At 41.3% G+C, this 16,127-nt stretch overlaps 1 protein-coding gene across 5 annotated transcripts in view; it reads left to right on the forward strand.

Annotated features, from left to right (window-relative positions):
• Nucleotides 1-16,127, forward strand: part of LOC136840805 (NAD kinase-like) — a 271,695-nt gene that overhangs the window by 139,091 nt on the left and 116,477 nt on the right. The window contains exons 1-2 of one of the 5 annotated variants that reach the window (XM_067107714.1): nucleotides 11,280-11,430; nucleotides 15,028-15,162. The exons of 3 other annotated variants lie outside the window; for them this stretch is intronic. In XM_067107714.1, coding sequence (XP_066963815.1) covers nucleotides 15,095-15,162 — 68 coding nt within the window. In that variant the 5' untranslated portion in view covers nucleotides 11,280-11,430; nucleotides 15,028-15,094. Of the gene's footprint in view, nucleotides 1-11,279; nucleotides 11,431-12,074; nucleotides 12,349-15,027; nucleotides 15,163-16,127 lie in introns of those variants that run through there. One more of the 5 variants, XM_067107713.1, reaches the window with a different exon arrangement.

A 16,127-nucleotide genomic window follows, 5' to 3' on the forward strand; every position in this document is an offset into this window, starting at 1 on the left:
TCTCTTGAGGGCAGCCTTGAAGGGAAGGGTCCAACCCAGAGGTTGCTTCCTCGGCGGAAGGCAGGTATCCTGCCAGACTGGGGAAGCTGGCCTGGAGAGGGCCCATAAACTTCAAGGAAGAGGCCCAAAAGCCCCCAAGGCTTTCCAAGTCTGGAGAGGGCAGCTTTGAAGGGAAGGGTCCGACCCAGAGGCTGCTTCCTCTGAGGAAGGCAGGTATCCTGTCAGGGTGGGGAAGTGGGCCTGGAGAGGACCCAAGAACTTCAAGGATGAGGCCCAAAAGCCCCCAAGGCTCGCCAGTCTCTTGAGGGCAGCCTTGAAGGGAAGAGTCCGACCCAGAGGCTGCTTCCTCGGAGGAAGGCAGGTATTCTGCCAGGCTGGAGAAGTGGGCCTTGAGAGGGCCCAAGAACTTCAAGTATGAGGCCCAAAAGCCCCCAAGGCCCGCCAGTCTCTTGAGGGCAGCCTTGTAGGGAAGGGCCCGACCCAGAGGCTGCTTCCTCGGAGGAAGGCGGGTATCCTGTCAGGCTGGGGGAAGCAGGCCTGGAGAGGACCCAAGAACTTCAAGGATGAGGCCCAAAAGCCCCCAAGGCTCGCCAGTCTCTTGAAGGCAGCCTTGAAGGGAAGGGTCCGACCCAGAGGCTGCTTCCTCGGAGAAAGGCAGGTATCCTGTCAGGGTGGGGAAGTGGTCCTTGAGAGGGCCCAAGAACTTCAAGGATGAGGCCCAAAATCCCCCAAGGCACGCCAGTCTCTTGGGGGCAGCCTTGAAGGGAAGGGTGCAACCCAGAGGCTGCTTCCTCGGAGGAAGGCAGGTATCCTACCAGGCTGGGGAAGCAGGCCTGGAGAGGACCCAAGAACTTCAAGGATGAGACCCAAAAGCCCCCAAGGCTCGCCAGTCTCTTGAAGGCAGCCTTGTAGGGAAGGGTCCGACCCAGAGGCTGCTTCCTCGGAGGAATGCAGGTATCCTGTCAGGGTGGGGAAGTGGGCCTTGAGAGGGCCCAAGAACTTCAAGGATGAGGCCCAAAAGCCCCCAAGGCTCGCCAGTCTCTTGAGGGCAGCTTTGAAGAGAGGTCCAACCCAGGAGGCTGCTTCCTCGGAGAGGCAGGTATCCTGTCAGGCTGGGGAAGCGGGCCTGGAGAGGAGCCCAAGAACTCAAGTATAAGGCCCAAAAAGCCCCCAAGGCTTGCCGTCTCTGGAGGGCAGCCTTGAAGGGAAGGGTCCGACCAGAGGCTGCTTCCTCGGAGGAAGGCAGGTATCTGCAAGGCTGAGAAGCGGGCCTGGAAAGGGCCCAAGAACTCAAGTATGGGCCCAAAAAGCCCCAAAGGTTAGCCAGTCTCTTGAGGGCAGCCTTGAAGGGAAGGGTCCGACCCAGAGGCTGCTTCCTTGGGGGAAGGCAGGTATCCTGCAAGGCTGGGGAAGTGGGCCTGGAGAGGACCCAAGAACTTCAAGGATGAGGCCCAAAAGCCCCCAAGGCTCGCCAGTCTTTTGAGGGCAGCCTTGAAGGGAAGGGTACGACCCAGAGGCTGCTTCCTCGGAGGAATGCAGGTGTCCTGTCAGGCTGGGGGAAGCAGGCCTGGAGAGGACCCAAGAACTTCAAGGATGAGGCTGAAAATCCCCCATAATTAATATTATTGTTGTTATCATAATGAGATAGGACCCCTTCTGTAGGAGTATTATTGATGAATATTATATCTGTGTCTACTTCATTTATTTTGCGTAGAGTTTTCTCTATGCCTCTTCTGACTTCCTTTTCATGATATATTTATTAACGTCAAATAAAGTACGTTCTTTTCTATTGGTTTTATTTCCCCTAAAAGTTACAACCGTGAATGAAATTAGACCATAAACACACTGTAAACATTCACTAAACACTCACATAATCCTAAACATTCATTAAAAACTATACATTCACTAAGCACCGTCTATACCCTAAACATTCACTAAGTACTTACTATACACTACACTCACTAAACATTCGCTAAGCACTCACTATACACTAAACACTCACTAAACCTTAAATATTCATTAAACAATAAATACTCACTAAACCTTAAATGCTCATTAAATCCCTAAACACTCATTAAAGTTTAATAAGTGTTTAGGGATTTAATATTGAAAATTTAGGGTTTATGATATTTAGTGTTTAATGAGTGTTTAGGGTTTAGTGAGTGTTGAGTATGATAGTGAGTGCTGAAAATGTTTAGAGTGTTAATGTATAGTGAGAACTTAGTGAATGTTAGTATATAGAGTATGCTTAGTGAGTATAGTTTTTAATGAATGTTTAGGATTAAGTGAGTGTTTAGTGAATGTTTACAGAGTGTTTATGGTCTTATTTCATTCACATTTGTAACTTTTATAGGAAATAAAACCAATAGAAAAGAATATATTTTGTTTGACATTAATAAATATATGATGAAACGGAAGTCAGAAGAGGTACAGAGAAAACTCTATGCAAATTAAATGAAGTAGATAGTTATAATATTCATCAGTACTACTCCTACAGAAGGGGTCCTATCTCATTATGATAACAATAATAATAATAATTATGGGGGTTTTGAACCTCATCCTTGAAGTTCTCGGGTCCTCTCCAGGCCTGCTTCCCCCAGACTGACAGGATGCTTGCCTTCCTCCAAGGAAGCAGCCTCTGGGTCGGACAATTCCCTACAGGGCTGGCCTTAAGAGACTGGCGATCCTTGGGGGCTTTTAGGGCCAATCTTTGAAGTTCTTGGGCCGACTCCAGACCCATTTTCCCAGCCTGGTAGGATATCTGCCTTCCTCCGAGGAAGCAGCCTCTGGGTGGGACCCTTCCCTTCAAGGCTGCCATCAAGAGACCGGCAAGCCTTGGGGGCTTTTGGGCCTTATCCTTGAAGCTCTTAGGCCATCTCCAGGCCCGCTTCCCCAGTCTGGCAGGATACTTGCCTTCCTCCGAGGAAGCAGCCTCTGGCTCGGACCCTTCCCTTCAAAAGCCTTGGGGGCTTTTGGGGCCCATCCTTGAGGGGTTTGGGCCCTCTCCAGGCCCGCTTCCCCAGCCTGGCAGGATACCTGCCTTCCTCCGAGGAAGCAGCCTCTGGATCAGACCCTCCCTTCACCATACTCTTTGCTTTCTCTTACCCAGCTTTTCAAATATGACACTTGTTCTCTCTGAAGGCTTCCAGACGATTTGAAGCATCTTGGAGATTGTTCCTGGAGACTTTAGAGTTCGGCGCATGCGTGAATGGCATTTCTCTCATTCTTCCAGGAGTTGGAGAATGAAGGATTCCAAAATGTCTTCCAGGAAAATCCCAAAGGTTTTAGATCATTTTAACATTGCGTTTACCATTACTTAGAGTTCTTTTTCTGACAGATAAGCAGTTCTTTATTTTAACGAGTCGTCTTCTATAATCTTATGCGATTCCCTCTTACTGATATATATAGATTTCTCCCGACAACGAGAGAAGGCTTCTGGGTATTCTTGAAGAGTCGTCACGACTCCAGGACACTGGAGAATCCAATGGACGTTTCCAAAGGCTTCAGTGCCTGGAGATCGTCTTGAAGCCTTCGGAACCCCACAGAAGCCTCCAGAATTCTTCTCCAAGAATGTAAGGTTATTCATCCCCAAAAAGTGGGTTTCCCCCAAAGAAATCTTCAAAGCTTTTTCTCTCCGATTTCTTCTCCATAAAACTCTGTTCTTGAATATTGTGCAAGAAATCCAAAGGCTTCAGAGCCTGGAGATTGTGTTGAAGCCTTTGGAAGCACCAGAAACCTCCGGAATTCCCAGAAACCTTTGGAATTCCCAGGTTCCCTACTGTCACCCCAGAGATGACAAGAATGATCCGGACAAGATCCACTTGGAACAGACGATATATTATACCTGGAATTGCGATCTCTATACCAGTAATATGTAGTGGTCTTCCACCAGGGCAGCGCTGCAGAGCCTTGCCGCCATCTTTAAAGGTCTGGTAACCCGCGAATTGAACAGGGGCTCAGTGCGAGTGTGAATTTTTTGTACCGCTACTGAGTAATGAGTAAGCGTTAGCGAATGTTTAGGGTTTAGTGAGTAAGTGTTTATTGACTGTTTATGAATGTTTAGTTTAGGGTTTAGTGAAAGGTTTGTGAATGTTTAGTGTGTACATATTGAGTGAATGTTTCTTGTGTAAATATTGAGTGAATGTTTAGTGAGTGTTTTTTTATCATTAATGTTTAAAGAGTAAGTGTTTAGTGAATGTTTAGGGTTGAGTGAGGAAGTGCTTAGTGAATGTTTATGAGTGCTTAGTGAATGTATAGTTTACAGTTTAGTGAAAGTTTTTTTAATGTTAGTGAATGTTTAGTGTGTAGGTATTGAGCGAATGTTTAGTGAGTTTTTATGGTTTAGTGAATGTTTTGTGAATGTCAGTGTTTAATGTTTAGTGAATGTCTTGTGAAAATTAGTGTTTAGTGAATTTTTATGTGTAAGTGTTTAGTGAGTGTTTAATGAGTGATTAGTGAATGTTCATTGACTGTTTAGTGTTTAATGAGTGTTTAGGGATCTAATGAGCATTTAGGGTTTAGTGAGTATTTAGTGTTTAATGAGTGTTTAGGGTTTAGCAAGTGTTTAGTGTATAGTGAGTGCTTAGTGAATGTTTAGTGAGTGTTTAGTGTATAGTGATTACTTAGTGAATGTTTAGTGTATAGTGAGTGCCTAGTAAATACTTAGTGATTGTATAGTGTTTAATGAATGTTTAGGATTAAGTGAGTGTTTAGTGAATGTTTAGGATTAATTGAGTGTTTAGTGAATGTTTACAGTGTTTGGGTCTTATTTCATTCACATTTGTGACTTTTAGAGGAAATGAAACCAAAAGAAAAGAATGTCTTGTAATTGGCGTTAATAAACATATGATGAAAAGGAATTCAGAAGAGGCATAGAGAAAACTATGCAAATTAAATGAAGTAGACACCGTTATTATATTCATCAATAATACTCCTACAGAAGGGGTCCTACCTCATTATGATAATAGTAATTATAATAATTATGATGGATTTTGGGCCTCATCCTTGAAGTTTTTGGACCCCTCTCCAGGCCTGCTGGCCCCAGCCAGGCAGGATACCTGCCTTCGTCCTAGAAAGCAGCCTCTGGGTCGGACCCTTCCCTTCAAGGCTGCCCTCAAGAGACTGGCGAGCCTTTGAGGCTTTTGGGCCTCATTCTTAAACTTGTTGGGCCATCTCCAGACCCACTTTCCCAGCCTGACAGAATACCTGCCTTCCTCCGAGGAAGCAGCCTCTGGCTCGGACCCTTCCCTTCAAAGCTGCCCTCAAAAGACTGGTGGGGCCTTGGGGGCCTATGGGGTCCATCCTTGAAGGGCTTGGACCCTCTCCAGGCCCGCTTCCCCAGCCTGGCAGGATACCTGCTTTTCTCCGAGGAAGCAGCCTCTGGGTCGGACCCTTCCCTTCAAGGCTGCCCTCAAGGGACTGGCGAGCCTTGGTGGCTTTTGGGCCTCATCCTTGAAGTTCATGGGCCATCTCCAGACCCGCTTCCCCAGTCCGGCAGGATAGCTGCCTTCGTCCGAGGAAGCAGCCTCTGGGTCGGACCTTCCCTTCAAAGCTGCCCTCAAAAGACTGGCACGCCTTGGGGGCTTTTGGGGCCCACCCTTAAGGGGCTTGGGCCCTCTCCAGGCCTGATTTCCCAGCCTGGCAGGATACCTGCCTTCCTCCGAGGAAGCAGCCTCTGTGTCAGGCCCTCCCTTCACCATACTCTTTGCTTTCTTTTACCCAGCTTTTCAAATATTATACTTGCTCTCTCTGAAGGCTTCCAGACGATTTGAAGCATCTTGGAGATTGTTCCTGGAAACTTTGGAGTTCGACGCATGCGCGAATGGCATTTCTCTCGTTCTTCTAGGAGCTGGAGACTGAAGGATTCAAATATGTCTTCAAGGAAAATTCCTAAGGTTTTAGATCATTTTAACATCGTGTTTACTATTACTTAGAGTTATTTTTCTGACACATAAGCAGTTTCTGTATTTTAACGAGTCGTCTTCTATAATCTTATGGGATTCCCTCTTACTGATATATATAGATTTCTCCCGACGACGAGAGAAGGCTTATGGTATTCCTGAAGAGTCTTCACGATTCCAGGATCATTTGAAGCAGTCTTCAGCTCTAGCTATTCCTGAGAATCCAATGGGCGTTTCAAAGGCTTCAGTCCCTGGAGACTGTCTTTAGTGCCCAAACCCCAGAAGCCTCAGAATTCATCTCCAAGAATGTAGGTTCATCTCCAAAAAATGGAGCTCCAAGAAATCTTAAAAGCCTTTCGTCTCTCGATTTCTTCTCCCATAAACTCTGTTTCTTGCTATTGTGTAAAAAGAAATCCAAAAGCTGCAGAGCCTGGAGATTGAGTTGAAGCCTTTGGAAGAACCAGAAGCCTCCGGAATTCCCAGATGACAAGAATGATCCAGACAAGATCCACTTGGAATGTAGGGCACCTGAGTTTTTTGATCTACTCTACCAGTACTACATAGTTCATTGGTCCTCCACCATGGCAGCGCTGCAGAGCCTTGTGGCCATCTTTAAAGGTCTGGTAACCCACAAATTGAACAGGGGCAATTGTGAATTCTTCGTATCGCTAATAATTAATGAGCACATGTTTAGCAAATGTTTAGGGTTTAGTGAGTAAGTGTTCAGTCAATGTTTAGTTTAGTGTTTAGTGATTGTTTTGTGAATGTTAGTGAATGTTTAGTGTATAAATATTGAGTGAATGTTTAGTGAGTGTTTTTTATCATTAATGTTTAATGAGTAAGTGTTTAGTGAAGTTTAGGGTTTAGTGAGTAAGTATTTAGTGAATGTTTGAGTATTTAGTGAATGTATATTTTAGGGTTTAGTGAAAGTTTTATGAATGTAAGTGAATGTTTAGTGTGTAGGTATTGAGTGAATGTTTAGTGAGTTTTTAGGGTTATTGAATGTTTTGTAAATGTTAGTTTTTAGTGAATGTTTAGTAAGTATTCATTGGATGTTTAGTGAATGTTTAGTGAACTTCTTGTGAAAATTAGTGTTTAGTGAATGTTTAGTGTGTAAGTGTTTAGTGAGTGTTTAATGAGTGATTAGTGAATGTTCATTGACTGTTTAGTGTTTAATGAGTGTTTAGAGATTTAATAAGCATTTAGTGTTTAGTGAGTACTCAGTGTTTAATGAGTGTTTAGGGTTTAGCAAGTGTTTAGTGTATAGTGAGTGCTTAGTGAATGTTTAGTGAGTGTTTAGTGTACAGTGAGTACTTAGTGAGTGTTTAGTGTATAGTGAGTGCTTAGTGAATGCTTAGTGAGTGTATAGTGTTTAATGAATGTTTAGGATTAAGTGAGTGTTTAGTGAATGTTTAGGATTAATTGAGTTTTTAGTGAATGTTTACAGAGTGTTTGGGGTCTTATTTCATTCACATTTGTGACTTGTAGAGGAAATGAAACCAATAGAAAAGAATGTCTTGTAATTGGCGTTAATAAACATATGATGCAAATCAAATGAAGTAGACACAGTTATATTCATCAGTACTACTGCTACAGAAGGGGTCCTATCTCATTATGATAATAGTAGTAATAATAATTGTGTGGGATTTTGGGCCTCATCCTTGAAGTTGTTAGGCCCTCTCCAGGCCTGTTTCCCCCAGCCTGGCAGGATACCCACCTTCGTCTGAGGTCGGATCCTTCCCTTCAAGGCTGCCCTCAAGAGACTGGCAAGCCTTTGAGGCTTTTGGGCCTCATCCTTGAAGTTCATGGGCCCTCTCCAGGCCTGCATCCCCAGCCTGGCAGGATACCTGCCTTTACCCGAGGAAGCAGCCTCTGGGTCAGACCCTTACTTTCAAGGATGCCCTCAAGGGACTGGCAAGCCTTGGGGGCTTTTGGGCCTCATCCTTGAAGTTTATGGGTCCTCTGCAGGCCCGCTTCCTCAGCCTGGCAGGATACCTGCGCCTGTTCCTGAGGAAGCAGCCTCCTGGGTCGGACCCTTCCTCAAGGCTGCCCCTCAAGAGACTGGCGAGCCTTGGGGGCTTTGGGCCTCATCACGGATTCATGGGCCCTCTCCAGGCCCACTTCCCCAGCATGGCAGGACACCTGCCTTCCTCCGAGGAAGCAGCCTGGTCGGACCCCTTCCTTCAAATCTGCCCTCAAAAGACTGGCAAGCCTTGTGGCTTTGGCCCTCACCCCTTGAAGTTCATGGGCCCTCTACAGGCCTGCTTCTAGCCTGGCAGGATACCTGTTCTCGAGGAAGCAGCCTCTGGTCGGACCCTTCCCTTCAAGGCTACCATCAAAGACTTGCGAAGCCTTGGGGGCTTTTGGGCCTCATCCTTAAGTTCATGGGCCATCTCCAGGCCCCGCTTCAAGCCTGGCAGGGATACCTGCCTTCCTCCGAGGAAGCAGCCTCTGGGTCAGACCTTCCCTTCAAAGTTCCCCTCTAAAGACTGGCAAGCCTTGGGGCTTTGTTTTACCCTTGAGGGTCTTGGTCCCTCTCCAGGCCTGCTTCCCCAGCCTGGCAGGATACCTGCCTTCCTCCGAGGAAGCAGTCTCTGGGTCGGACCCTTCCCTTCACCATACTCTCTGCTTTCTCTTACCCAGCTTTTCAAATATGGCACTTGCTCTCTCTGAAGGCCCCCAGATGATTTGAAGCATCTTGGAGATTGTTCCTGGAGACTTTGGAGTTCGACGCATGTGCGAATGGCATTTCTCTCGTTCTTCCAGGAGCTGGAGACTGAAGGATTCCAAAATGTCTTCAAGGAAAATTCCTAAGGTTTTAGATAATTTTAACATTGTGGTTACCATTACTTAGAGTTATTTTTCTGACACAAAAGCAGTTTCTTTACTTTAACGAGTCAACTTTTATAATTTTATGGGGTTCCCTCATACTGATATATAGATGTCTCCCGACGATGAAAGAAGGCTTCTGGGTATTCTTGAAGAGTCTTAACGATTCTAGGATCCTTTGAAGCTTTTTTCACCTCGTGAAGCATTCCTAGAGAATCCAATGGGCATTTCCAAAGGCTTCAGTGACTGGAGATCGTCTTGAAGCCTTTGGAAGCCCCAGAAGCCTCCGGAATTCATCTCCAGGAACGTAGGCTTATTCATCTCCAAATACGTGAGCTTCCCCCAAAGAAATCTTCGAAATCTTTCGTCTCCGATTTCTTCTCCGTAAAACTCTGTTCTTTATTATTGTGCAAGGAATCCAAAGGCTACTGAGCCTGGAGATTGTGTTGAAGCGTTTGGAAGCCTCAGAAGTGTCTGGAATTCCCAGAAACCTTCAGAATTCCCAGATTCCCTACTGTCACCCCGGAGATGACAAGAATGATCCGGAAAAGACTTACTTGGAACATAGAAGATATACTCGTATCTGGAGTTGCAATCTCTTTACCAGTACTACTTAGTTCGTTGGTCTTCCACCGGGCCGGTGCTGGAAAGCCTTGCGGCCATCTTGAAAGGTCTGGTAACCCACAAATTGAACAGGGGCTTAGTGCAATTGTGAATTTTTTGAATAATTAATGTTTAATGAGTAAGTGTTTAGTGAATGTTTAGTGTTTAGTGAGTAAATGTTTAGTGAATGCTTATGAGTGTTTAGTGAATGTTTGGTTTTATGAGTGTTTAGTGAATGTTTACTTTAGGGTTTAGTGGATGTTTTGTGAATATTAGTGAATGTTTAGTGTGCAAGTATTCAATGAATGTTTAGTGAGTGCTCTTTATCATTAATGTTTAATGAGTAAGTGTTTAGTTAATGTTTAGGGTTTAGTGAGTTTTTAGGGGTTAGTGAATGTTTTGTGAATGTTAGTGTTTAGTGGATGTTTAATACGTATTCGTTGAATGTTTAGTGAATATCTTGTGAAAATTAGTATTTAGTGAATGTTTAGTGTGTGTTTAGTGAGTGTTTAATGAGTGATTAGTGAATGTTCATTGACTGTTCAGTGTTTAATGAGTGTTTAGGGATTTAATGAGCATTTAGGGTTTAGTGAGTATTTGGTGTTTAGTGAACGTTTAGGGTTTAGTGAGTGTTTAGTGTATAGTGACTGCTAAGTGAATGTTTAGTTAGTGTTTAGTGTATAGGGAGTGCTTAGTGAATGTTTAGTGTATAGTGAGTGCTTAGTGAGTGTATAGTGTTTAATGAATATTTAGGATTATAAGTGAGCGTTTAGTGAATTTTTAGTGTTTGAGGTACAGTGGGTATTTAGTGAGTGTTTAGTGTTTTATGAGTGTTTAGTGAGCATTTAGTGTTTAGTAAGTGTTGAGTATTCAGTAAGTCTTTAGCGTTATTGAGTGTGTGTTTAGTGAGTGTGAGTGTTTAGTGAGTGTGTGTGTTTAGTGAGTGTGAGTGTATATTAAGTGTGAGTGTTTAGTGAATGTAAATGTAGGCTATTGTGAATGTTAATGTTTAATGATTGTAAATTACTGTTTAGTTAGTGTTTAGCGACTGTATGCAAAGAAAGTCCTGTAATTTACAGGAACCATTTACGCTAAACACTGCTTAGATGCAAGAGCAGACGCTTAGGCCTTGACTACAATGGTTGGGGTGCTTAGGCCAACCTATTTGTGTAAGGTGATTTTTTCTATGAAATTGGGTCAAGTAATAATAATAATAATAATAATAATAATAATAATAATAATAATAATAATAATAATAATAATAATAATAATAGTAAAAAAGATGATAATAATAATAATAATAATAATAATTATTATTATTATTATTATTATTATTATTATTATTATTATTATTATTATTATTATTATTACGCAGATACGGTTTCTCAGCCAATGCCTTATATTTTCAGCATATTATTGTGGCGTATAAGTGCAATGGCGACTTCAGTTCTGAGACTGCAACATCATTAATCTTGCTCATGCCACATATTATAAAGTAAAGACAATTTTATCGTCCGTCATTAAAAAGGCTTAGTAGCCAGTGGACCTCAACAAGTCTCGTCTTTTAACTTAACTAAACCGTAGAAAATAAATTCTGTTACTCTTTTCGATGTGAAAAATAGTTGTATTTTTTTATGCGTAACAAATCTTGGCTTAATGTACGTTTCCATCGAACCATATGTTTCATAGACTGGTAATGATAAGAATCTGTAGTTTGGTTGTTTATGCTAGACCTAAGCCTCGAACTATTCATTTGACAAGATTTAAACCTTATTCTAATAACAACTTAATTTCAAATAAATAAGAGTATAGATATGACGGAAATAACATTATTAAGGCATAAAAAGACACTGATTTATTTACTTTTTTTTTATCTTCAATATAGCTCTACATACCATCCTTAACCACTATGTTTCATACAGCTTTCTCTTTCAGGTAAGGAGGAGGTTCCCTGGGGTGTTTACCAGGCGTAGTCTACTGAAGATATACTCTGATGAACCAGCTCATGTTGGGGAAGAAAATAGAAATGGGAAAGAATCTTGGAAGACGAAGCATGAGTGAATCTCAGTCATGTCTATTTTACCTTCTTTGCTCCGCGGTAAGTGGATCACTTTCGGAGTTCTCTCTGGAATTTCGTATAATTTGACGGTGTCCTTTTTAGTCCGATATTTATTGCCAGATTTGTTTTAGCATCTTAGTCTTTGCTCCCTGAAGTGAGAAAATAAGAAGTACCGGAGTTTTTATGAGTGCAGAAATGAATATATTGATTTGGTTTGATAAAAATGTCAAGGTTAATTTACGTCTTGCATAGTTGTCGTTGCTTAGTTTAGCTTTCTACACTCGTCAGGTCGGTGTCGTTCTCGCTAACATTGCATATGTATGATAAATTAACGCCGGTAGGGATTATTGCAAGGAATTCCCTTAGATTTAAACGAAATTATCTAAAACATATCTCGAAATCTTACGAACAATCGTCATATACGAGTACAATCATCTAATGCGACGCGGTAAAAATAAAATCATTGCAAATTTAAGTAAAAAAAAAATGTAACCGGCAAGCTGCCAGTTTTCCCAGCGAGAAACAACTTTAATTGTTTGATTTACGACTTTCATTCCCACACAGAGTCAAATTTAGGGTGGACCATTATTGCCAAAATCGTCTTAATTCTAATTTTGTCAAAGCCGAGTGGCATTCATTGCGCAAGGCTTCATGCACTTGTTTTGTGTTTATCAGCTGATTCCTGCCATAACAACACGGGATTTCGGAGTAACCGTACGCCCCTTCGTGTTCGTGCCGTGTCAGTGACTTTTATACGAATCTGTGACTTTTTTTTTTCCACTAGAAAGGAAACGCAAGAAAGTATTATTCTCCCCGAAAAGAAATTAAGGACTCTATTTTTAAATGAAATTTGAGATAAAGTCGCCGACTGAACTGGAGAAGGCGACTTTTGTGTATATTTCAAAATTTTGTATTTCGAAGTGATCCCCGCTCATTCTCTCAACGTAGCCTATTTAGGTGATTTGTTTGTTAATTTTTTTTCTGATTCTTTTATGTAACTCCGTTTTAAGTTTTATTTTTAAGCATGACCTTCTGGGAGTGTTGTATGATAACCTAGGATTGGTTTAGGCGAGCTAGCGTGGTTAAGGCTGTATACATAACCCGGTGAGGGACCGTAGGCCCCAAGGGTAGTATGCAGATTAGGGAGACAGGGGTAGGCGTGGTTAATTTCGCCCCCGAAATGTAGTCCCACCGATCTGTTTCTGATATTTAGTGTTACTGAGGGGTGGGCGGCCAGGGACAGGTCAGGGCTTTGGACCTTAAGTCAGGTTAAGAAGGTAAGATTTGGTTAGGTGAGGATGCATCATTCTGGAGAAGGTTAAGTTTGGTCTGTTTTCAGTCGGATTTCTCACGTCTAGGCTAATCCTGTCTCCCTACTCTGCGTACACTCCAAACTCAGCTTAGGTCCACATGCTTTACACAGCTATTATCATATTAACAACAAGTAATGGTAAACCTATATATAGCCTAACCAAGGCCAAACATTTTCAGGTTGTATTAGGCTAGGCAACATAGCCCTTCCAGATAATGCCGTTTAGGTGAGGCTAACCCCTAAGTTGACTTTGGTGAGCGCATGTCAGGGAAATGGAATTATAGCCTCGGCTTGGTGCACCCCAGTTAGGTAAGGATGCTTTTATTAAGCTAGCCCATGTTAGGTTAGTCTGGGATTGGTAATGTCAATAGACTTCATTACTGTGTGAGACCCCAATATACCTTGTTCCTTGGGGTCAGTGGTAATTCTAAGGAAAAGCTCCGCCTGGAGATATTGTATGCTGAAATTCTTTTGATTGAACAATATAGAAAAGAGTGTATGTGATGCAGTTCAGGTGAGATAAATTGAAAAGTTTACCAAAATAATGTGAGGAATTTATGGTCACTTGTTAATGTTTTATGTAGGAAAGCTCTGTGGGACACTATGTTTAGTACCAACCCCTTGGGGATTAAGGTAAAAGCATAAACAAAGGATGGTAAATTTCTCACATTATTTTTGGGGAATCTTTCTTGCTAGTTCACCTGTATTACATCATATAAACCCTTTTCTGCACTGTCCAGTTACAAACTTGCATTAATAAACAATATCTCCATGCGGAGGTCTTCCTTAGAATTGCTGTCACTTCTGGCCAAAATCATAAATCATATATTTTTCTGACTTCTCTCATGATTTGTGTGTTCTTAACCTAGCTTTTGGGTCAAACTATCAATTTCGAGATTCCCATTCTCATGATTTGAGTGCTTTTGAGAATCAGGCAATGGGTGGTAATTCTACAGAAGAGTTCCACATGGAGACATTGTTTATTAATATAATTTTTTGACACAACAAACAGAAAAGTGTGTGCGTGTGTATACGGTACTAGTACGATACTTGAAAAATCCACAGAAATAATGGTAAGAGAAAAATCCAAAGAAATAATGGTAAGAAATTTGCTGTCTTCTGTTATATGTTTTCACATTAATCCCCGAGGGCTGGTACCAAACGTGGGGTCCCGTGGAGCTTTTCTGTGAAAGAATGTAAAAGATGGTAAATTTCTCACATTAATTCTGGGAATTTCTCAAGTCATCTCACCTGTACTGCATCATATACACCTTTTCTATATTTTTCAATTAAAAAATACTATTGATAAACAATATCACTGTGCAGAATTATCAGCTTGGAAAAACACTGTAATTGTTTTTCATACATCTCACTATAAAAAAAAATAAGAAAATAGCAAAAATATGGTTCTGTCTCAATTTAACCTAATCTAATCACTATAATAAAAATAGGAAAATGCTGCAAATATTGGTATGTCCAAAGCTAAACTAACCAAATCTTTAATCTGTACCCTGCAAAAATTTCATGGAATATGTATGGAAATTGTGTTAGATCTCAAAATTTCCCAGTTCTTACATTAACCAGAAAAAATACTATGCGTATGAATAATTTGCCTTTTTATTGTATAGAGAAAAAACACTGCGATAATTATCAGTCATCGATTTATGAATGCTTTTGAAGATGTCTTTAAAAGAAGGCTGCTAGATTAGAAACTTACCTAACCTAACTTAGGGCTTAAGCCCTAGTTAGCCTGTGTGTGTACTATTACAACCATAATTTTACAGAGCTATAGCCAGGTATTGCTGGGATCCAGTATACTTAAGGAATAGACAAATTTAGACTAGGATTATTGAACCTCTACCATTCCGTGTGCCATTTGTTGCATGCAGCTTTCTATCTTCGAAGTCATTTCCAGCTGTCATGTAGGTTAGCCTGAGATCACCTTATTGTTAGCATTACTGCCAAAGGTTTTAAAGATGTTTGATTACTCTAGGTGAACCTTCTTTTTCCTGGTATTTCTCATGAACATAAATAGTCCATTTATGGTGGCAATAGGTTCAGATAGCTTACTAGAAGGCTTGATTATGATTACTTAGGTAAATGAGATGCATTCCAAGAAATAGTTAATTCATGGATCTTAAGCTTTTCAAAATTTCCACAGTTTGTTTGTCAAGGATAATTGTCAACGTAACGGCAGCTGCACTGAAGGTTTTTTCTAAAGAATCTATTTCAGCAGGGGCAGATATATATACTTATCTGATATTTCCACTTTCTGTGTGTTGATATCATTGACATTATGTTTGTCTGAATTCTGTCTCTTCCAGGTACAAAGTGAGGGTTCATCATAATTGCAGATTGTATCAACTTGTTTTTGAGACTTTACTCGTTGTAATGGAAGTTACATCAAACTCACTGTCAGCAGACAAAGATGACTCCTCAGATGATATCTTTTATAGACGGTATGGTTCTGTGAAGCCATGGCATTAGGAGCAAATTGTATGTGCTTTCTAGTAATGATTATATAGGTGTGATTCTCTTGTGCCTAAGAACTCTAACATCATATGGCATCGTTTCCTGTGCATGCTCATTTCCTCTTGAGTGCGTGTACTGGGTTCAGTTTAGATTTGGTCTTGAATGTCATTTTTGGAAGTTTTCTTTGCCTTACTCTTGTATTTTTACACCAACTCTGCATTTTATAAGTGTACAGAGCTGTACAAAATCTGTGATGTCTATTCACAAAATATGTGGTTATATTGATTTTGGTGGGTCACATTGCATGTGAAAATTTGGGTATACTGTATTGATTTCCCCCTGATCCTGTCTTTTTCCATAGTAGAAATTTACTCAAGCAGTCACCGCAGACTCTGGAACCCTTTTTGTTTGTACTCTTTATTATGTGGGGTTTTGAATGTTGACCTTATATTTGATTTTTGTGTGTTCTTTGTTGGTTGGGTAAATGTGTAAAAGTATCCTGTTCTCCCAGCTGTAGGGTATCAGTACAGAGTGTATCTTTACCTTTTGAGTGTTTAAGATGTGGATACTTAATAAGAATTGTGGTTTATTGAAGATTTTGGAGATGCCTGTATATGCTTCGTGATGGATTTCTACTAGTTACTAAATTTCTAGATTAGGGTTTGCATTGAAATGGTTATTTGTTGAAATAAAACTCGAAGCGAGTGCATACAAAATTCTGTTGTAAATCCAGGGTTATTTTGTTACCAAGTATGCCATGATAGCAAAGGCCTCTTGTTCAGTCGTGATGAATTATCATGCAATTTTGATTTTTCATATTTTTCAGCAAACACTGGTCCCATTCACTTTGGGGATATTTTTGTGTGTGCAAACATGAATAACTTGTTTTGCCAGACACTTTAATTATGATCTTTCGCAGGAAATAAGATGGGAACATCTCAGAATGAACCAC

This window comes from Macrobrachium rosenbergii, chromosome 8 (genome assembly GCF_040412425.1).
Source record: "Macrobrachium rosenbergii isolate ZJJX-2024 chromosome 8, ASM4041242v1, whole genome shotgun sequence".
Lineage (NCBI taxonomy): Eukaryota > Metazoa > Arthropoda > Malacostraca > Decapoda > Palaemonidae > Macrobrachium > Macrobrachium rosenbergii.